We start from the raw sequence: 22,616 nt of genomic DNA, 5'->3' as shown, positions 1-22,616 counted from the left end.
AACGATGAGACAAAGCTGGAATTGAAGCCATGTAGAAGCTGTTTGCTTTGCATCATGAGCTGCAGCTGTTTTGGTTAACAAACGCCCCTGTGTCCCTGGACTGTCATTCCCTCCAGCACCCCGTCAGATGCTGTCAGCTTACTATCGCTGCTCTGTGATGAACCCAAACTCAAATGCTCAAAAACAAGTAGGCAAAGTCCCCCTGCCCTGCTCCAAGAGCAGGGAGTTAGTGAAAGCTAGGCATGCTCAACCTTCACAGGCTCCCTCTCCTGTAGCTGAGGTGTTTGGATCAGGCCTGAACGGCACAAAGGAACAAAGACAGAGCTGAGAAAGGCATTAATTTTTTTCTTTTCATCTGAAAACGTCCAGTTCTCTCCTTTCCAGCTTTGGGAAGTGCCAGGCATTTCTGGTCCTTTGCCCTCCCATCTGTTCCTCTGGCTTACAGAGGGGACAGAGATCGGGGCGGGGGGGCAATGTTTATTAAATGACAAACTTGGCTACAGCGGGATGGAAAAATAAACTCAATCCTGGCATGTGGGAACCAGCCTAGGTCAAATGGGAGAGCTTACTGTCAAGGAGGCAAGAGGAGCAGCCTCCAATGACTCAAAGACTTCACAGCGTTATACCTGGGGGAGGGTGCCAGTAGTTTAAAACACAACTCCAGCCTCTACCCAGCCCAGAGACCCCTTCATATCTCCTCTGGCTCTTGTAGTTTTTCTAGCATCCACCTTCTGCCCTCTCCACATCCCGTTGTGACTGCTGCTCTTCTCCTTGCACCTCTCCCAAAGTCAGCCCTGTCTGCCCCACCACGACCCTTCACTCTGTCCCACGTCCCCGCTCCTCCCCGTGCCCCCTCACTCTGTCCCACCACCCTCGACCCTGCTCCTCCCTGTGCTTTTCTCGCCCTTCACACAAAAATGTGTCCTCATCCCTTCCCTACTCATGTCCTCTCACCTCCTCCTTACTCCGTCTTGCCCAGCAGCTTCCCTCTGTGCCCCATCAATCCAGAGTCAAATATTCAGCTTTTAGGGCATTTCCTCTGTCACCTCTTTTCCATCAATGGAAAATTAACACCATAGGGCTGGAAACAGCCAGAACCTTGTACCGCAGCCACTTGCAGGATTACCAGAGATGTGTGAAAATACCAGGGATGTGTGAACCAGCTCTGTGTCACTGCTGGGACACCCTTAAGCCCATGGGGCAGCCTAGCACAGCATAGATGGTATGGAAGACCTGGATCATGTTTTCATTCTCATACCTCCAACACAGAGCCAGGCAAGGTGGTTAAGGCCACTGCAGATGACCTAAAATGAAACCAAGTACACCAGGGACACCCATCACAAACTCTCTTGTTGGCATAAATTGCTTGTGCCACATCAGTTTTGCTTGGGAATCCTGCAGCGGTAACCATGGGCTGGGATCCCCATATCACCTCTGTAATCCCATCTGCTTTCCCTGACACCTTGCCCCGCAGAGCCCTCGGCTGCCAATATTTATTACTGAGGAAGCTGCAGCATATTTCATTCAACGGAGGGTGGCGTGGGGTGGCTTTTAAGATACACAAGGCAAGGGATAACCACTCTCCTGGACTGCAGAGCCAGCCGGGTACCATCTCCATCATCCACGGGCCTCCCTGAACCCAGGAGAAACACCACCAACCTGGACTTAAATGCCAGTGACGTAAAATCTCCCACATCCCTCAGTAGGGTATTTTCCTCCCGGTGATCAATTACCTTCTTACAAAAAACCCTACACTTTATGTCTGGTGCAAATATGTTACACTGCTGCTTCTCCTTTGTTTTACCTTGTTATACCGGTATATTCCAACCTGCAGAGCCCTCAGTTGGAAAGTTTTAATTCCCTAGGTAGTTTTAATTCCCTAGGCAAGTTTAATACCCTAGGATGCTCCTAAATGGAGTCACCTCAGCCTCTCCTGTGATGATCAACGCAGATCAGGCCTTTTGGTGCAGCAGGTCATGCACCCCGCACCCAGCTAGTACGCCGTGCTGCTCGCCTGCCTTTCACGCCCTTACGGCAGCCGTTAACCACTGTGCTGCCCTCCCAGATCTGCAGGCAGAGGGGACACATAACAGCCCCCAAATCCACACGGGCTGACTCAACCTCTTAGCTACAGCAAGCTAAACAGGCTGAAGCACTCTCCCCGGCACAACTGGATGCCCCAGCCCAAACATGCCTGCTGTTGCTGCTGAAAAATGCAAGAGAGAGCATAACGCTGATGGCTCTTCTTGCACTTTGGATCATGCACACAGGTTTCCTTTAGGGGATCCAGAAAAACTCCCTGAAAAGCTCTCTCTTCCAGCCTTCTGCTCTGTGGATCCATGTGAATCCCTCCAGCCACATGTCACTGCCCGACCAGCAAGCACTTCCCAAAATGCATCCAATTTGCTTGCAGCCAGCTTGTCCAAAGACGGAAGCTGTCCCAACAGCTGTATTGTCTGCAAATTTCTTTCCTCCTGAAGAGATGATAAATAGGCTCTTCAGGGCCAAAGAAAGCATCCCTGGGATCCCACTGAAGCATATCTGGATGACGCTGACTCTCCGGTGACCACCCACTATCTGAAACTGTCACCCTGGGGCCACTTCACTGCCTGGGGGGGGCTAGGTTTGTCCCGCGGGTTTTTAATTCATCAGAAGACCACGCAAGTCCAAGTCACATGCCTGACAACTGTTGACATATACTGCTGACAACTGCTGAAATATTGCTTATGTCAAGCAATATTTAAGTCGTCTTTTTCTCCCGGGTAAGGCTATGTGTTAGTTTTATGGAATCCTATGGCTGCCCAGCAATAACCTCCCTTCCTTACCACATATTGCATTATTTTGCATATTTTTCACTACACGCTTCCCTTCCCTGCTCACCTTTGAAAAAGTGGCCAGCACCAGCCTTCTCCTAAGCAGCAGACAAGTCAGGTTAATTATCACTACCCAGTTTTGCTGGAACAGAGCTCAACCCAGCTCCTTTCAAATTTTCCAAAGGCAAGTTCTTTGATCCAGCTGACTTGAATAAGGTCAAGAAGCTGCAGTTCCCCAGCGTTTGGAGCTGGGACAGTGCTGAGATTGTTCTCCATCACTTTGGGATGGGCCTGCGATCATCGGTCTGAAATACCTGTTGGCCATTCCCACCCAGCCCTTCTCCCCAGCAGCCTGTGGAGGAGGCACAGGTTGCAACCTGCAACTACGAGGCCCCTACAGCCGTGCCCCGCCATCGTATGCTGCCGTGGCTGTGACCCTACAGCTGCGGGAAGATGTTTCCACCCGCGCTGGACGCTCCAACAAGCCTCCCAGCCAGGCTGTGATGCCGGGACCCACAGCAGATTCATGCACTGCTTCCAGCCAGAAACCAGAGCCTCGCTGCAGAGGTATTTATCCTGCATTTATCCACAAACGCTGTTTCAAGCCAGAGCACTGCCAGGCCTTTTGTGCATAGGCAGGCGCACTTTTCAACCAGCAGCATTTTAAGGACGTTGCGGATTGCTGCATAATCAGCCCGCGGTGCAAATCTGTGCCGGGGCAGCTCATGAGACCGGAGGCATATCTGGCACACTGTGTCGGATGATAACGGAGCTCCACTCTGCGCCGCCGCCTCTCCCCCAGCCTCTGACCCCCTGCACCAAACCTGCCTGATTTTCAGCGCAAATGCAAGATACGGGCTTGCAGTCAGGGGACAAGGGTGCCTACAGGGGTGGCTGGGGTGAGCTGCGGGAGCAGCATCTTGTAGCGCAGGGATCCTTCTCAAGGATCATCAGCAGAGGTGGGAAACACAGCGCCATCAAAGCGCATCCCAGCCTGCTGCCCAGCGTGCTTTGCCTGGCTGGTTTCTTTGCAGTGCTGCTCCCACACTGCCCCATCTCCTGCCACTTCCCAGAGAGTTTCACTTTCGTTTTCACTTCCAGGTCCCACTTCCCAGCACCCAGTAGCCCCGCTGGGCCTGGCTTGCTAGCCGAGGCTGCAGGAGGGACACGCTGCAGCCTTTCCCTCTGCCCACACCGGGAGAGGAGCGCTTCGATGCCCGTGCACAGCAGCCAGCCCGCAGCATCACCCACTGCTCCTGCACCACTGCCCCTATTTAGTCTGTCCCTGGGGACCAGCCCCCCAAAGTCCCTGGAAAGCAGCTGGCAGCACTGTGATGACGGACATTGCTGAGCTGCCTCCAAGATGGTTTAGGGATGTCACCTACCTGGGTGTCGTCAGCTGAAGTCCTTGTCCCTCCACCACGGCTGCTAGAAGAGCGTCACGCATGGAGGTCACCCCTTGGCCCCAGCAGTCCCCTGGGGTCGGTGGCCCGGCTGTACAGCTGGAGAATCTGCGAGGCAGCCTCGTCCCACACACTGGCAATGGGATGCCAGAAATAAAGCTGGCAGGTCTGTGCCAGTCCGGCCCTTCCAGCGGTGGGATCTCTGAGACCCGAGCTGAGATCTCTTGGTGGCAGGGGTCTCTCAGCTGCCTACCTGACCGCTACGATCCCTGCGCCTTCCCCACCGCCATAGGGATCGCTGCCCGTACGGAAGAGACAACACCGCAGGCTGCACCTACGGCAGCGGGGCTTCCTCCCGCACACCCACACAGGCCGCTGGGGGTGCCCAGATCCCCCCCGGCAGCTCCGGGGCCCCCTCTGGGAAAGCTCCCCGCTCCCTGCAGGAACCCCAGACCGGCCCCCGGAGGTACAGCGCTGCCGGAGCCCACCCCGCCAGGCGGAGGCTCTCTGCCCCGACTGCTGCGGGGACCCCCGGAGCCGTCCCCAGTGGCTCGGGGCTGCCCGGGGCCGCCCCGGGAGCTGCCGACCCCCCGCCGCAGCCCGCTCCCCTCAGCCGCCCTCACGGCCGCCGCCGCCCGCGCGCGCCCCCCGCCGCGAGACCCAGCGGCGCCGCGCGCGCTCCGCCCCGCCCCCGGGGAGGGCGGGAGGGGCGGGGGCGGGAGCGCGGGAGGCGGTGCCTCCACCCGCCGCTGGCGGTAGGCGGGGCGGGAGAGGAGTCCGGGGTGGGGGGGGGGCGGGGGAAGGCGGGCGGCGGCGGCAACCCAAGAAGCAAGAGGCGACCCACGGGGGCGGCCGTGAGTGACAGGCAGCGGCGACCACTCGGCGCGGCGGATGGGCGCGGTGGGGGCGGGCCGGCGGGGAGCCAATGGGGAGCGCGCGCTGTCAGGAGCGAGCGCCTCAAATAATCGGGCTCAGCTGATTGTCCCCGGCAGAGAGTTGTTTGGCGGCGGGCGGGCGCGCCGCGCAGCCAGGAGGGCGGGCGGCTCCCCTTTGTTGCATGGGGGTGTCCAGCCGGGGCTGAGGGGAGGGGCGGGGCGGGCGCGCGCGGCGACCGTTGGCGGGCCGTTGCCTCCCGCTGCCCCATGAGCGCGACGGCGGCGGCGGCGGCCCTCGCTGAGGGGGCGGCCCTGGCTGAGGGGGCCGCCGTGCCCTACGCGGTGGAGCTGGGGCTGACCGTGCTGCACACGGCGCTCTACGCCGCCCTCTTCCTCTTCGCCTACCTGCAGCTCTGGCTGCTCCTCTACTACCGGGAGCGGCGGTTGAGCTACCACACGCTCTGCCTCTTCCTCTGCCTGCTCTGGGCAGCCCTCAGGACCACCCTCTTCTCCTTCTACCTGCAGAACTCCCTGCAGGCCCTCCGCCTCCAGCAGCCCTTCGCCCACTGGCTCCTCTACTGCCTGCCCGGCTGCCTGCTCTTCTCCAGCCTCTGCCTCCTCAACCTCTATTTCGCTGAGGTAAGTTTTCTTTTGGGGGGGGGGAAGAACGGGCACACCGAACCCCCCACCCTGCAGGACGCCGGGGCTAAAGGCTCCTCTTCAGCCACCCCCCTGAACTTGCAGTGTGCCCTGAAGCCAGGCTTTGGGGTGGGATGGAGGGGGGGGTGTGTGGAGGTGTGCCCTGAGCAGGCTCGGTGGGAAAGGGTGCCGAGAGGTCTACCCTCAATGTCGGCTTTGAGGCAGGTTGGGGAGATGCAGGGTTGTGCCCTGAATCCAGGCTTGGGGGGAGGCACAGAGATTATGCCCTGAATCCAGGCTTGGGGGGGGGGGGGGGTGTTAAACAAAAAGTGTGCCCCGAATCCTGGCGTCAGGGTGGTGGGGTGCCGGGGTGTGCCTTGGCTGCAGGCGCTGTAGGGTGGTGGGGGGGCAGGCAGGCAGGCACATGCCCTGAATCTGGGCTTGGGGGGGTGCAGAGATGTGCCCTGCTCCCGGGTGGGGTTTTCCCCTTTGCAACCCTACGAGGGGTGGCAGTGCTACGGGGGTTCTCTTGGGAGACTGTTTTACATCTTTTTTTAATTGATTCCCCTTCTCTAAAGGGGACCAGAAAGTGGCAGCAGCAGGGGCTGCTCAGGCCTGGATTGATGCCAACCATTACGTCACCAGCTAGAGCCTCTTCTGCTATTGTTGCTGCGCTCCCTCCTTCTCTCCATCTCTCCGCTCCGCTGTGAACTGGGCTTGTTGTTCTGCAGCTTGTTGTCAGACAAAAACCCTGAGATCCCTCTGCCTCCCCAGACAACAGCCTGGGGCTGGAGAGGTGGGCCCCTTCCTAGCACAATGATCGCTACTGGGACAGTGCGGAGCTGCCTGTTGTTATTGCTGCCGAGCTGTATTCCTCCTTTTCTGGGTTTCCCATCACTTGTTTTGTGATTTTTATCCTCCTTTCTCTAGTCCTTTCACTTGTCTTTATCTTTTAAAGCCTTAGCTCTTCCCTCCCCTTCCTCTTCTGAATATTTTGTTTCTGCTCCAGTTTCTCGTGAGCAGCCCTTTGCTTGCCTGCCTTCCAGTTTGGTGACTTGTTTCATAAATAGGCAGTACTTTCCTTCCAGCTTTGTTGTTGTTGTTCAGATTCTTTGCTCTGCAGCTCTCAGCTGTTCACCAGCCTCACAAAGGAATCGCTAACACACAGCGAAATCGCTCCATCGCTCCGATGTGTCACTGATGGGAGTTATGATTTCATTTTCCCGAGGACATCAACATTCACATGATAATGTGAGACTTGGAGCAATTGGGTTGTTCAGCTCTTTTGGTTCTTCCCCCTCTGACACAAACACCTGGAAGCTGGGGTAAACTGCCCCTTGCAAAAGCTGTTGATGTTAGATATGCTGCCGATCGAGTGGCAGCAAAATAACAAATGGTGCATAGTGTGCATAATCCATCTTGTCTGTTAAAGGGAGCCTGACCTACCAATTGCTCTGACTAGTAGGTGTTTGTGTTCCTTGAAAGGCAAGCTGAGGAAGGGATCCCATGTTCTAGTGCCACAAAGTGGCTGGATTTCTGTTTTCCTCCAAGTCACTGGACTTGACAGCAGATGTGCCTCTTTGCACGCTTGTTAAAAGGCTCCTTTAAAGAACGGCAAAGTAAATTCCAATAGGTTCTCAGGCTTCCCTTCCTCCCATGATATCTGTTTTTCAGTGGACTCTGGCTGAATATACCCCATTTCTTTCTTCTTGAAGACCTAGAGCCAAGGGAAATCCTGTCTGAGGAAATAAGAGCTCAGAATCTAGAGTGGGGAAGGATAAAATGACTTATTAAAGTGGGTATGCATGCTTAGTTACAGAGAGGGTCTGACACTTGGCTGTTGCAAGCAGAATGGGTGTCCAGCACTTCGTGGTGTTTGTGGGTGATCTCACAGTGGTGGTAGGTGGTGAAGAGCTGTAGCTCCAGAGGCTTGGAGAAAGAGTACAGCTAGGTGGACTGAAAGCCTTGGTGCTTTTCTGTCTTCCATTTTAACAGAAGAAGTGATGCCGAGTAGTGATATTTGGCCTCCTCTGCTTGGAGAACAGGCTGATAAAACTAGCCCATCCTTCCCTTGACAGAAGGGTGCCGTGTGCTGGTAGCGAACTGAGATGTGCCTGGCTTGGCTGTGTTCAGGGCATCTCTTAAAGCACAGGAGGAGTTCTGTTAAGGGGGCTTAGGGTGTAATTAAACAAGAATTATCCCTACCTGGAGGAAGGAGGGAAGCTATGGTGGAACCACAGCAGTTTAGCTGAGGTGGCTCAAGATTTAGAGATGACTGGTATCTTTACTAGTGTGACTTCAAGCAGAACCTGCTGTGGAGGGCCTGCCTGTTCCCAATTCTTAAGGGCCAGTTGGTAGCAACCTGTAGAAGGGCACTGGGCTTCTGCTACTCTGGGGGTGGCATCCTGGTCTGAGATGTCCTCAGATAAAAGCATGGGCTGCTTCTGTGCTGGAGGCCTGGCTAATTGTCTTTGTACACAGTGCCTCCTTTGTGGAGATGCTGGAGAAATGGCATCTGTCTAAGCAGTGGAAGAAAATGTGGCCTGTGCAATGTTATTTGAGCTAATCTTGCTTGATTTACGGAGCTCCTCAGGCTATGTACGAGCTGAGGATGAAATGGTGCTGGGTGGGGGAAGAGGTCCAGGAAACAACAAATACCCATGGACAGCTAGCATTATTTTGCACTCCAGGCTGTTCTGGGGCTGAAATTAAAACTCATGAAACTGCCTAGTGTTCCTCCTTTCTGTGGGGAGAGGCTATCCTTTTCCTGTCCCCTCTTGGCCCCTGGGATTCCTGAGGGGACGTGGAGGCCTGACAAAATGTGTATGGGATGCTTATTTGGTGGTGATGGCTTCTTTTTGTCGCTGCCTTATTTCCACCTGCAACATCAAAAGGTGTAATGCCTTTTGCTTGGGAGTGTGTCTTCCTTTCTGCTTCAGCTTGTAACAGAATGAGTTCCTTTCCAGGAAATCTGAAGTTTGCAGTACATCAGGTCAGAATTCCTCAGATCCACTCCTAATCTTGCCTCAAACAGGCAGAACAAGGGCTCAGATATCTAACCCAGGGTGCTTTTCTGCCTTGCTTTTGGAATAGCTCCTCTGCTGCCGGCTAGACATCTGCTTGAGCAATGTTACCTTTCCCAAGAGCTTGCCAATTCCTGCTTTTCCCCAGGTCATTGTCAGGAGCACAGTACATGGAAATGTAGCCACAACAACCTCCATCTTGACCCTTTCAAAGACCTTCTTGAGCACTTGGCATCCTTGCCTCACTTGGGAGTCGGCAACTGTGTGCAGCAATGAGTAAGGCCTTCTGCTGGAGTGGTGAGGCTCTGACAGGCTGCTCCGCCAGACTGGCGTGCCCATGACCCTTAACCTGTCTGGGTTTCTTTAAGTGCTCCATTTGATTGGATGACATCAGCCTCTTTCATCCCTTGCTGCTCTAATTGCGCTGGAGCAGACACGCATGGAAAGAGCATCCAGCCTGGGAGCTGTTTGTCCTTACTGTCCTGTATCTTCCTGCCTTCTCAGATGGAAAACTGGAAAAGCCTCCACCCATTCTTGCACTCTTCCACCTTCCTCATCTAGCAGACACCTAGCATGTGCCCGCTGCCTCAGAGGGACAGCTGGTAAGGGGTCACTTAAACTCAAAGCTGCTCCATCCCATAGCTGATGATTCCCATGGGCTCCACAGTTTCCCAAATGAACAGGTGGTCATGCCAGCAACCAGCTATTCTGGGAAATCAGGGTACATGCAAGTTGCACCCTGTGTTCACGATGGCATAGGATGATCTCAGTATTAGTGGGGATGGTGACAGATCCTCCTCACAGATAGTTCCAACTTTTCCTCTGAGGGGTGGGTGGGGGCTTGAACACTTGTTATGGGGTATAGTCCCAAAATAGTCTGTGCTCTGCTCCGATGCTTGGTGCTGAATGACTGTGGCAAGAGAAGGAATCTAATCTGTCTGTGGATGCTCTTGCAACTGAGGGTGGGCTGTGTTCATGTCAAGGCAGGACATGGTTGTGTCTTGTATCTGGAGAGCCCAAACTCATGATTTCTGTACGGAGCAAAAGAGACTTTGATTCCGTCAGACAGACAAGTTTCCGGCTCTCCTGGATCTCTCAGGTCTGTTGTGAATGGCTGTACCAAAACCAAGCTGAAGTGCTATCTGAGGCTCAATGTTAGGACTAAGGTCCTGGCTTGTACAGGTACTGAAAGTGGTCTTTCGAGCTGTCTGTGGGATATGGTGTCTGTCACTTGTCATCTCCTCTTAGCAGCTGTGACACCTCCAGTCCACCTTCTAAGGATGAGTGTGTTTCTTAATGCTCTGAGAACATGCCCTTAGCAAGTTCACTTTCTAGACTCAGTGATGTGAGCAAGGTATTCAATTTTGTGAAATATATCCACTCATCACAAAAACAAAAGCCTCCAGCATCACAGGAGACTTTGAGGTCTGTAGCTCTTCTTGGCCTTGCCTTCTTCCCAAGTCTGTGGCTGATGTGAAGTGCTCAAAGGACTTGTGGCTCCAGAAAGACAACAGTATTGCCTAACTGTTATAAGAGGCTTGCTTAGGAGTAAATGTTCCTAGTCCTGCTACTCTGGGCTAGCAGAGACCTCTCTTCCCTATTTTCAGCAGGCAACTGCATGACTTCTGGGGCTGGCCTCTCAGCTAGGAACTGAAGGAACCCTCAGTTTGCAAGGGTTGCTACTAACAACTTGGCATAATGCACCTGTTTGAGGGCAGGGGTCTGTATTTCCTGTGTTTCTGAAGAACAGGACTACTGCTGAGCACTCTGCACTGGCTTCTTCACAGCAGAACCCTCTACATCAGCTGTCCTTGGGCTTTGAAAGCAGCAGAGCTAGTCCAGTGTTGAAAGGCTTGCAAGATTGTCTCAAGGATAAGAACCCAAAGATGCATTGTGAACACTACTGGTGTCACCTACTAACCCAGCCCCTCTGAAGAAAAAGCAATGTTCAGTCTTATGTCTTACTAAAACCACTGTAAACTGAGTGATGTCTGTTCTTTTCCTGAAGGTATAGGACTAAATAGCCAGGGGCTAATAAAAGTGTAAGGCTGGTGCCGTGGTCTCCCTCTGCTTTTAGTGGCAGCAGTCCAAGTGTGAGTCTCAGGTTGCCATTGCACTCTTAACCCTGCGACAGCTTTGTGTGCCTTAGTCCCCAGGGCTCAGGGCCATAGGGGAGAGTCTTGGGAGACTGGCTTGCACAGGGCTACTGCAGCTGTGGAAGCCAGCATCTGCTTTCTGTTAGCCAGTGGCATTTCCCTGCTCAGCTGAGGGGCTGTTCTCACCCAGGGTGATGACCTGGAATACAAGCCAGGGACTCTTGTTAGCTCTGCTGTTCAGAGGCTGCGGTTACAGTCTGCTCTTCTGGGAGTCAGAGCAGAGGTACAAATACCTTGGAAGGATTTCCCTGCTGTGTGAATGGGTGCTGAACCAAGAGGTTTCCCAGCTGGATGTCCTTGATGTCTGTTTTGACACTCCCAAAGTGCTTGAATGTAGCTTATAGGCAAACTAAGGATAGAGGAGGATTCAAGGATTTTTCTGTTTTGAAGTCACCACATGGGCCTTCCAAGGCCCAGGTTTCCTGTCACTCAGATGAGTTTTGGGGCTCAGAGTGGATTATGCCACAGTTCTGTACTTCTCTGGGCTGGTATAGGCCAGGACAAGAGGGTAGAGGGCTTCAGAGACTCCTTGTAGTACTGTGCTCCTCAGCCATGGAGGCTGGATACCTCCCTCTGCTGAAGTATTGTCTTGTTCCCCACTAAGTGCTTCTTGAGTTCATCTTCCCTCAGACTGGGGGAGAGGAGCCAGACAGGGAAACTGGCTCTCAGAACAGGGTTGCTGAAGCTGTCTAATGCCCTGTAGGAGGGCTTTCAAATGCTTGAAACTACTACAATGGATCAGACAACCCTCAAATCCTGAAATCTCTCTAGAAATCCTGTTGGCAGGAGCCTAATTTCTGAAGCTTCAGAGTGCCATTGCTACCTCAGTGCTGACTGGGAGGCAGGAGCCAAGAAATCCCATCAGAAAAAAAGCTGACTAAGGGTGCCTTGTAAGAGATGAGTGATCCTTCACTGCAGCCACAGTGTGGAAGCTGACAGGGAGGACTCCTTGCAGAAGCAAAGAAACTAAACCTCCACACCTATGCCATGATCCTACAGTGGTCTTGTGCTGACCACAAGTACAAGCCTGCCGGATCTGGCTAGATGGCTCTCTACCTCTTCCCAAGTTCCTTCAAAGTCTCTAGTCAGGACATGAGCTTTGTCTGCGATGGAATGTGACCTCAGCTGTGGGATCCTTCCTGGTGGGGTCTGTACCAGGATCTGCATTTTTCACAGGACAAAGCCCAGTTCCTGCCATGGCTGTGCTGAATCAGGGTGTGACAAGCAAGCTCCATGTAGCTCTGCCAGCATGCTGCTTTCCTCCTGCTTGTCCTGACCATGTGTGAGCACCAGTTACCTGTCCCCTTGCAGCAGGATTGCTCTCCTCCCATCTGAGCTGTGACTTGTGAGTGTGTTCGCACCTTCCTAAACTGTCCGTACTTCCTTAGGCTAGAAGTCCTGCCCCTGTATGCTTCAGCAGGAGCCACCCTTCAGCCCAAAGGGACGTGGAGGCTTGTCTGCCATATTGGAAAGAGTGCTGAATGTGAGCTGATGGTTCTTCTCTAGCCTTCCTGACCCAAATGGCTGGTGGTGCAGGCATGGCTTCAGTACCCCGCAGTCTGAGGAGAGGCCTGTGAGCCTTTGCTTTGAAGCACTGGTCCTTCTTGTGCAACTTTCATCTTGAGTCTCCTAATCCCTTGTGTGGTGAGGAGATTCACAGAACCCAGATCCACTCTTGGACAGAGTGCATGTTGCTTTGAAGAGTGAAATAGTCTGCAAATAACTGACTGTCATCTAATACACCTGTCTGTCAAGTGTGCCATGCAACTTGGCAGGCTGGGCCTTCCACCTCTGGAGGACTTCCATCTCAGAGTTACTTTTCAGGTGTGTTTGGCCTACAAACATCTTAAGGGTGGAGGAGCTGCGAGCTCCAAGTGCTTGTTACAGCCTGCAGGTCCATAATCTGATACCAGAGGGCTATTTCAGATCAGCTATTTGTCTTGCTAAAGCACAGCAGCTGAAGCAGCCTTCTCTAACAGGGAAATCAAGCATGACTGAGGTCCTAAAATACGCAGCACAGAACACTGGGCAAAGTAGATGTATTTTTGAATTATCTTGGTGACTGCTGAGTGCTAAACTCACTGCTTGAAGTCCTTAGGTGTGGTGTTAAAAGTCCTTGTCTTTACAAGGTATTTTAACACCATTATTATTGTGTTATGGGGTATTAAATATGTTTATGCCTGTTGGACACCTACCTTTAGGCTTGGCTCTCGCAAGAAAAAGAGTACCAGTCTTTCTTGCAGGTGGGTCCACTGCAAGACTTGGTGCTCATAGATAATCTAGAGTCCTTCAAGATGTCCAGCTGGATGCTGGCTCCCCTGTCATATACATCTTTAAGTCTAAAGGAGAACTGTAGGTCATGTTAAGTAATGCTGTGCAAATCTTTCCCCTAGGTCATATTCAAAGTGAAATGTGCAGCTGAATTCAACAAGTACAAGTAAGTGATGCTCTTTGAACGTTACCTTCTAACGTTGGCTTAAGGTGACCTCATGCTGCAGTGCTAGGAATGGGACTTTCAGACCCCAAAGGCTGAAGAGAGCTAATGCCATACCTAGCTGTGCTCTGACAAAGGATCAGTGTTGTGCCTTGGAGCAGGACTGGGACCTTCAAGGGTACCGAGGAAGCTAAAGCACATGCTGCATGCCTCCATACATGTCATTGGTGTCCCAGTACCGGTGCTGCTAGCAAACTAGATGAACTCGAGGTCATTCTGAGCTATCCCATCCCAGAAAAGATCTGCAGGATAAGGCTTGAGCAATAGGTGGGACCTGTGTTTGTGCAGCCCAGGCGCTTCCTAGCCATTTCCAGGGAAACCCACAATGGAAAATGCAAGCTCCAGTGGCTTTCAATAAAGAAGTTGCAGTGGTTGTGATGACTCATAGCTTATTGACTGAAGTTAATGCAGAGCTACAGCAACACTTAAAATCTGCAAGATAAGAGCCTGACTGTCAGAAGATGAGTCTCGTAACTCATGACTACTTACACTGCTCATGCATTATAAGAGCAGCTCAAACAAAGGAGCTGCAGACTTGGGCTGTCAATACAACCACTGAAACTTGCTGGAATGTCTGATCTTCATAGCAAGCAGAGCACTGGGCATGCTGGGAGGCCCTCTTGCCTGATGAGACAGGAGGGTGGTGCAGAATGAGCCCAGAATTTTCTGACTCAAACTCCATTTTTTTTTCCCCCGCCATCTCTCCAGGGTCCTGTTGTATCTGGGCTCCATATTTACCAGCCTCCTCTTCTTAGTTGTGAACTTAACTTGTGCAATGTTAATCCATGGTGGGGTCCCGGAGAACCAGCAGAGGTGGACGGTCCTTGCCCGTGCCCTAGTCAACGACAGCCTCTTCATCCTCTGTGCCATCTCGCTGGCTTGCTGCATGTGCAAACTGGGAAAGATGTCTTCAGCGAATGTCTACCTCGAGTCTAAGGTAAGTAAATGCCTTTTCAACTACACTGGAACTGCACAATCATCAGCTGGATTCTCAACTGGATCTGTGTGTGCTTACTCAGAGCAATGCTGGCCTGGTGGCACCTGAGCTACTCTTGCTCACATACTCCTTCCAGTGTGGAGGTGACAGCGCTTGGACTTTTCTCTCCAGAAAGTGCATGCTCCTGCTGTAGGATTGAAGGGCCCTCTATGTTTCAGGGGAATACATTGTCTGCAGCTCTGCTGGCACAACAGGAGACTTATGAGCTGCTTATGCTTTTCAGGTTTAGAAGGATAATTTAGGATTTGACTGGAAGAGAGGGTTCTCTAGGTAGCAGATGCAGTTTCTGCAGTATATTGTCACTAAGGACAGTAAAGGCTGCAGCACATTATCTCTGGCAGATGCATAACAATTCTCTGCAAAGGGGATCCCCCAGCAGTCCAGCTTTAGCTGCCTGCTTGCTTGAGCCAGAGGCAGTGCTTGCCTGTCCTGGATGAGATGAGCATCTTAGAAGGGGAGGAGAAGTTGCTGTAGGTCCTGCCCCAAAGCAGGATGACAGCTGAGGGTCTGAACATACACAACTCTTCTCAAGCAGGTAGGAAAGTGGATAAGCCACTGGCAGTCTCATTTTAGTGTGGCAGTAGGCCGCAATTAAGTGTGCACTTGAGCTGCCTCCTCTTCCTCTGGGAAGCCATATCACTCCTAATCAAAGGCAGTGATTCCAGGGTGGGGACCTGGCCTGTTCAGAAGGGCAGAGAGCAGTCTCTTGATGAGCCTGGAAACATCTGTAGGAAAAACTTGAGCACCTGAGCATAGTAAGGCTCAGGGAAGCCAGCTGCCTGGCTCTAGTCCTTTTGAGCTACTGTCTTTTCCCAGTAGTAGAGCTCCTCACCCCATATGCCCTGAATTGCTTCTTTCCAGGTGTCAGAAGGTGGGGCTCTGGCCTCCTGTGGAGACCTGATTCCCCATGTGCCTTCAATCAGGTGAATCTATATGGTCTTAAAGCACTGCCATGCCTGGCTCAGGTGAGGACTGCCCAGAGTGTAGAGCTCCTGGAGGCTGTTGGATGGCTCTGTCCCTGCTCAGGAAGAGGATGAAGAGGGTGACAAGCTGCCTTGCAGCAGACACTGCTACAAAGACATTCTGGATCCAGCAGCTGCCTTGCATTGGCTGGAGGCATCTCCTTGCTCCTTAGTAGGCCATCTGCATCACCACTCTGGTGGCTGCAGTCCACTGCCCCTTCTCTTGGAGAGGGCAGCTGAGTGAAAGCTGAGAGGGCAGCCAGAGCTGTGCTGTCAAGATTGAAGCTGAGGCTTTTTCTAGGAGAAGTCTGGCTCTCTTAAGCAGCAGAGAGCATTGGTGGTTGCCCAGAATCCACCATAGGCAGCTGCTCCCAGCTGCCTACTGGGTCTTGTGACAGCTATCCACAGAGGCTGCAGATTGCAGCCAGGTGATCTGTAATGAGACAGAAGAGCCATGACTAAGCTGAGAACCTGCTCACATCCCTGCTTGCATGGGCCAGGTATGCAGCTCTGACTGGCTCTGGACACTAATTAACTTATCAAGTTCACCCAGCAGTAGTTTACAAATGCAGTAACTTCCTCTAGTTACCTGCCCGAGGCTGCCTGTGGGGCTGTGCTCTTGTACAACATGCTCTAGAGAAGCCTGCTCTCAGGTGGAATACTCAACCTGACTGTCTGGTAGAGGTCTCTTGCATTCAAATGCTGTCTCCCTTCCCTGCCTTGGAGGCATTCCCTGATGTTGTGTTGTGGACGAGCTGCAAAAATAGGGTGGGGATGAGCAGAAGTGTTACAGAAATGCCTGAAAAGGCTGTCCTGCCTCCTGAACTCCAGCTGCGAACCTGCTGACTCAAAACAATACAGCAAGGCTAGAGGGGCCCGGTGAGGCTGCTGCCTCCACTGGAGGTAGGAAGGTTGGAGCCATTTGACACTTGAGAAGGAGGCTGTGCTATTGAGCTGCTGCCAGGTCCTATACTGTGGTCCTTGTCAGATGGAGACTTGCTTCACTAGCCTTTCTGCCTCTTATTCTGCTGTCCTGAATACCAAGGGCTCAGCTAACAGCACTAGAGCAGGCTGCATTCTTGTGCTTTGATGGTGTCACAGGGATTTGTCTGTTAGCAGCACTTTCATGCTGACTTTTCCAAGAGACAGTCTTGAACAAGTGCTGTAAAGCTAGGAAAATGGAGCTAGCGTAGCCATAGCTTGGATGTGGAGGGTCAATGAGATGTGCTTCTGGAGCTGATCGTCTCCCTAAATACAATGGCAAGTCAGCTGCTGAGATGTGTTTGTGTGCCCACTTACTGGCTTCTGCTGTGCAGTGATTGGTGGCTACCAGTAGCTGTTAGAAGACTTCACGGGTGTATTTAGCAGAGAAATGGAGACACTTTGCAGATCTTCAAGTAGCTTCCTGTCCCATGGCTAGCTGTCCGGGAAAGGTGGGTACTGTGACCTTCAGGTACCTCATGCAGCTATCCCTCTGACAGCAAGCATCTGAAACACTGTGGAGAAAGCCCCTCTTCACCAGCACAGGACAGCTAGCAGGAGGCACAGGTCCCGCAACATCTAGCCACCCTGCAGCACGCCGCTCTGTGTACAGCAAAGCTGGTGTGTCCCACAGCAGCGCTGGGGTTCAGGTGCTGGGTCTTTCTGCCTGTTCTCAGAGTTGCCCACCCCAAATACTTGGGCTTCTTTCCTAGACAAATGTGTGTTCAATGTCAGGGGTGCCAAACTGCTGCAGAGTGGACGAGCTGGGTGGACATGTCTGTTGCAGCGTCTGATCGGGGTGTAGAAGCAGCAAGACGATTTTCTTAATGGTTGTTGGTTGGCCTTCTGGAGACTACTGCAGTAAGGCAGCGGGTGGGATAGCATCTCTCTGGACCACCGGTTTGAAGCTGACTGATAAGATCCTGAGAATGACACTCCTGTGCCTCGAGTCTTCCCTCCTCCCTGGTGACACAGGCCATGTAGCTCTGCTACTGCAGTGAACTTGCCACACAAGGAAGCTCTTAACCAGCTCTGAATATTTTAGCAATAACATACAAATGTTCTAGGGCGTTCCTGCCTGCACAGCTTCTCATGCATTTAAGCGGGGGGGAATTGCAGCTCTGTAGGAAGGTCCGTATTAAAACTTTTTTCTTCCTGTTCTAGGGAACATCTGTCTGCCAGGCTATTCTTGTGGGATCTGTAGTCGCTCTTCTGTATTCCTCAAGGGCTTGCTATAACCTGGTAGCTGTGGCCATATCTCCAGACAGTGTTCCTGGTCCTTTTAACTATGGCTGGGACAACCTTTCAGACAAGGTAAGTGTCTGTGACCCCCAGTCCAGGGCTAGTAAAGTGAAAGGCAGTTACTCTACTGTCCTGTGAGGGCCTGTGCAGGTGAAGAGGGTGAATCCCCAGATGAGTGCTGGCTTTCTGCCTTCAGAAGCCCTGCTTGCTCTCTCCACCAGAGCAAACCTGAATCTTCCTCTACCTGGCTATTTCTTCAGGAGGGATTCCCTGTTGTGCTCTTCAATTTCAGCCTGCCAGCTCTTCTTCTGGGGGAGAGGAGGAACAAGTAAACTAGAGCAGAAAAGCAGTGCTTAATCAGGTGTGGCTGTGTGCAAGGGAGAGTCATTGGTGTGGGGAGGGAGCTAACAGTACCCTGGTAGCACACTGAAGAGAACTATCTCACTAAAAACAGTAGCAGCAGTCAGGTAGGGGTCACTCTTCTGGTTTAGGGACTCCTGTCTTCATAAGGGTTTCTCTGTGTTCCTAGTTCTAAGCTGTGGGCTGTGTCCAGCTTTGGGAGCTGTGTAGCTCTGCTGATGGCTAGGATTATACAGAGACCTCTAACTTCTCTCCACAGGTGCATGTGGAAGTGAGCGGTGAAGAATACGTAGTGTTTGGAGTGGTCCTCTTCCTCTGGGAGCTGGTGCCAACGACTTTCGTGGTGCTGTTCTTCCGGGCTCAGAGACTGAGTCAGAACTTGGTAGGCCTGAGCAAGCCGCTGTAGCTCGAGTACCCCTGTGCAGGGAGGAGCTCCAAAATGCCTGGGGTGGGGTGGCAGGCCTTTAGGAAGACTGTCAAATATCTCGCTTCTGGCCTAAATCTTTTCTCTTTAACAGACTCCAGCGGGGATGGTCAATAGTCACAGTTACAGTTCCAGAGCCTACTTCTTTGACAATCCGAGGCGCTACGACAGCGATGACGACTTGTCACGGCTTGGGGCCAGAGAAGGAGGGTAAGCATTGCTGGGCAAGTGAAAGCACAGCTGCCATTCTGCTGCCCTGTGTGGAAGCGACAGAGCTCGTGGCTTCTGCTTGTAGGAAAAAGTTTTGGTGTAAGAGGCAGCTTGGGCAAGGTGGATGGGGCAAGGAGCCTTCTGACTGAGCTTGATTTTGTTCCCTTCTGCAGCTCACAAGGAGCTATTTTTATTAGACAGAAGTGACCAGCTCTGAGAGGTGGATATCGCACTGGGTGCTCACAGGTAGAAATATGCAGTGGCTACAGACAGGAGGCCTCATCCAGGAGGGCTGATCTTGCTAGGATCCTTCCACAGCTGTGGGGGCAGAGGGCTCTTAAGTGACCTCCAGAGGAGTTTCTCCAGTGGACAGTGAGAGGTGGTGAAGTCCTGGGAGGGAGGTGGTCTCTAGGAGCCAACTGGGACAAAGCCCTGCAGGAGCACCAGGCGTGTGGGAGGATGGTCAGGTATCCCCAGCAAAACTGTAAGGGGAAACGTGACAGCCCTGTCCTTCCCTTGCCGCTCAGGGGTCTGAACTCCACCTGCCCAGGGCTGTAGTGAGCGGTTCAGAGGTTCTGGCTCTTGTTGACCATTTTTGTAGAGCCTGGTGCTCTTCTTGCACCCGTTTCCTCAAAGGCAGGTTCCTTGGAGATATCGTGCCTGCATGTCGTAGCCTGCTTCTGCAGGCTTGGATACCCGGATCAGTGCTGGGAGCAGAAGTTTTTCGTAGCAGTGGAGACTAGCCGCAGCCAAATTACTCATCTCTAAGAGTCCATGTTTGGTTTTTCTGTCTCTCCTCCCAGCTTGGCCACCCCTCAGTGCTCTGGCTGCTATGGGTCCCTGGCTGGGAATGACAGCTACGCGGTGGGTCCCCGTCTCGGCGGAACCGCTACAGACAGTGCCCCCTTGCTCTTTGCCGCAGGCGGCTCGGAGGTGAATAATCACCATAGCTCATACCCTGCACCGCAGAACTGAAGAGGCTGCGAGGTCCCTTTCTTCCCAGAAGTGGCATTCATGTATAGGATTGTAACCTGGTTTTCTCTTTCCTTCTTCCCTGAAGCATCTAACTCATCGACACAAACATTCCACTACCTGCTGCAGCTGTAAGCAGGACTGAGCCTATGGCTGCAGGCAGTTAAGCAAGAGAACTGTGACTTTAAGGTACCATGTAGCAAAGTGAAGCTGAACTCTCGGGAAGCTTTTTTCTTGGTCTGGTCTTCAAGATGTTGGCAGCTAAATGCACCAGAGCTTCCTCACTAGAAAAGAAACATCAAATGCATATTTGCACTTTTATCTGCACACTTGGAAGGAACGAATCTTGCTCAGACTGTGCTTGGTCTGAGACTGTTCTAGTTACTCTTTTAATTGCACATCCATAGCTGGGAGAGGCACCGTCTTCCTGCAAAGACGTGTTCCGTGAAGTACTCTGCATCCTGACTCACTTGGGAGTGTGAAGCTCTGTTAACCGAGCGCGTTACGGGCAGGGCCTCCTGCAGCGCATGCTAAAGCGTACTGTGCCATATTCACACCCGGCAGGGCTGATGCCTCTGGGCTGAGTGTGGTCTTGCTCTGACTGCTGGTCCTTGTTTCACCTGATTGCTGAACTGTCCTACCTAGGACTGTGGGTTCAAAGCTGAGCTCAAAGCATATCCTAGCAGAGGCCTGTGAGGGTGAGATCAAGTGCTCCTACTGGCGTAAAGATCACTACCTTGTAACCAACCCACTAGCTTATGGCAAAGGAAGAGGGCTGGCTTGGACAGTAGCTGCTGTCAAGTGAGGACTCAAGGCTTTATGGGCTGCTGCCTTCTGGGGAAGCTTAGAGCTGGAGCTGGCTCAGCAAGAGTGTGCGTGCAGGAACATGTGTGGCCCAAAGCGCATGTAAAACTAGGGCTGCTTTAACCGGTGGGGAGCGAGAGCAGTCCTGCTCCCCCTCCTCTTAGCCCATGGTGGGGCTCCCCTTTTCCCCCCTCAGTATTAAATTGCATTGAGCAGATACCCAAGAGTTTTAACCTGAAGTGAATGTGAAGCGGTGGGGTCCCCACCGTGGTGCAGGAGGTGTCTGTCTGGTTGCGGAGGCAAGGCCTGCTGTCGCAGAGGGGAGCAGCAGACACTGCGGAGCTCTGGTCCCTGGGCTCCCTGCTCTCCCCTCCCCTGCTGTGGGGCAGGGCTGGGGTCCCGCAGCCCTCCCACGGCCACAGCAGCTGTGGCAGCAGGGCTTAGTGGTGTACACAGGGTTTGAGTGTGCCGGGTCAGTCTGGGGAGAGGTTTCTCTGTCTCTCTTTAACCAAAATAGCCAAGTTTGACCTGGCCTATAGCTCCATGGGGCTCTTGGGGATGAGGCTTGATGTTATTCCTGGCTTGTCCCTGAGCCTGATGTGGGGATGAGCGAAGCAGCTTTGGACACAGACTTGGATGGAGGCACTGGTCCAGGGAGGGCCGCTGCTCTGACCTCTAGTGACAACCTGAACTGGAACCGCTTTTAACCTGCCTAGAGCTGCTCCTGCTGGTCAAACCCAAGTCTGACACTGAAGGACCCACTTACCTGTGCATGGAGCGGTACGGTGCTGCCTGGTTCTGGGTGTGGGACACTGGGCTGGGCTCTGGAGGGATCCCGAGGCAGCCTCAGTGTCCACCGCTGCGTGTGAGAGACCCCGAGCACTGGGGCAGCCCCGGCCTCTCCTCACTTGTTGTGTGCTCACTAGTATGGCCTGCTCACCCGATCCCCCACCTCACTTGTACTGAGCTAGATGTCACTTCTCACGCTGAGAACACCCTGTCCCTGTGTGGTCTCCTGTGCTGGCTTGTGGGCCTCTCCCTGCTAACCTGCTTCACTCTGGCTGGCCCAAAAAAAAGGGCTGCTTTTTAGAGCAGGCTCCGAGATGACAGCTTGCAGCACTTCCCTCTCGCTCTAGTACTTGAACTAGGAGCCCTGCCCTGGCTGCTGTGGCTCTCCTGGCTGCTCCACCTTCCGTGGTGTGAGGGACCTGTCTCCTCGCCTCAGCTGGGGTGCCGAAACAGGTTGCTCCATCTCAATCACTGCTTGACTTATGGCAAAGCTAATGAAGGACCTGAGCTTGGCGCGTTGCCCTTCTTTCTTCTCCCATAAGTCACCAAAGACAGTAAGTGATGCTAGTGGCCCCTGTTCTTGCTTAAATTCCAAAGCACTAGGAGCACTTTAAGTTTTTCTCTGGAGGGAAAGGAGTGTAGTGCAAAAAAAAAAAATTAAAAAATAAAAAATTAAAGGGCTACAGGCTCATTGTTCATATTGCACTGAAGCACACGACAACAATACGATCTTCCTGGCGTTAGGATGGCAGGTCGGGGCAGTGAGTCTTGTTGCTAATGTACTCGGGAGTGACTGGCAAAGTGTTTTGGTTTTATTCATTTGTACAGATGGCCGTTAATTTCAAAACTCTGACCGCTCCTCCTGGGGCCAGTCCCGTGTTTTACTGAAGTAATTTATAGCTGAGAAGTACAATGACTTTTTTAATGCATAGTTGCCTTTCATTAAACTTTTTTTTTTTTGGTATGGTTTAACAGTGTTTTGGCTTTGCAGTCAGGCAGCAGCTGGCTGCAACAGGAAGCTGTGGCCAATGAATGTACCTATTTGTTCTTCACTAAACTGTAACCAAGCACTACTATGTTGAAATAAAAAAAAAAAAGTTTCTGTGCTAGGTTGCTGGAGGCCTGGCTCTGTTTCTCTCTTGGTGTCACCCAGCTCCAGATGTGGTCCTCCAGTCCCCCTCGTCCTGGCCGGGGGCTCGGTTGGCTGTGCCGAGAGAGGCAGAGCTGTGGCTGGTACCCTGGTAAAGCTGCTTTTTGACAGGCTCCCAGGGCTGAGCCTGACCAGGTGCAGCTCGGTCTTGGCCAGCCCGTGGCTGCCAGGGAGCAGCACGCTGCGCTTCGCTCCAGTGTGCCTGCAGCATCCCCGGGAGTCCCTCCCTGGGGTTAAATCTGGTTGGGTGCAGAGCACCCAGAGGGGGTTTTTGTGAGGGGTCCTCTGCAGCTGTGGTTTTCTGGGGCTGGGGAGGGCAGAG

The 22,616-nt window shown here is 52.8% G+C and overlaps 2 protein-coding genes across 4 annotated transcripts in view; one reads left to right on the top strand and one right to left on the bottom strand.

Annotated features, from left to right (window-relative positions):
• The window catches only part of TXNDC16 (thioredoxin domain containing 16), a 40,604-nt gene extending 35,779 nt beyond the window's left edge, over positions 1–4,825 (bottom strand). The window contains exon 1 of the mRNA XM_072866197.1: positions 4,199–4,825. The gene's annotated coding sequence lies outside the window, so the exon portion shown is untranslated. The remainder of the gene's footprint in view (positions 1–4,198) is intronic.
• Positions 4,826–5,271: 446 nt separating this feature from the next.
• Positions 5,272–22,254, top strand: GPR137C (G protein-coupled receptor 137C). Of its 3 annotated transcripts, XM_072866198.1 has the most exons (8): positions 5,273–5,730; positions 13,303–13,346; positions 14,112–14,340; positions 17,508–17,657; positions 18,205–18,327; positions 18,464–18,579; positions 19,383–19,512; positions 19,640–22,254. In XM_072866198.1, exons 1-8 carry the CDS (start codon positions 5,359–5,361, stop codon positions 19,694–19,696), a joined length of 1,221 nt encoding a protein of 406 aa, XP_072722299.1. In that variant the 5' UTR covers positions 5,273–5,358; the 3' UTR covers positions 19,697–22,254. The 3 variants fall into 3 exon arrangements, with proteins under 3 accessions (XP_072722301.1, XP_072722299.1, XP_072722300.1); XM_072866200.1 differs by lacking the exon at positions 19,383–19,512 and having other exon boundaries at positions 5,272–5,730; XM_072866199.1 differs by having other exon boundaries at positions 5,275–5,730; positions 19,383–22,254.
• Positions 22,255–22,616: the final 362 nt, after the last annotated feature.

The sequence above is a fragment of the Ciconia boyciana genome, chromosome 6 (genome assembly GCF_034638445.1).
Source record: "Ciconia boyciana chromosome 6, ASM3463844v1, whole genome shotgun sequence".
NCBI lineage: Eukaryota > Metazoa > Chordata > Aves > Ciconiiformes > Ciconiidae > Ciconia > Ciconia boyciana.
Note: the sequence above shows the minus strand (reverse complement) of the source record. Positions and strands in the feature narration are given on the sequence as shown.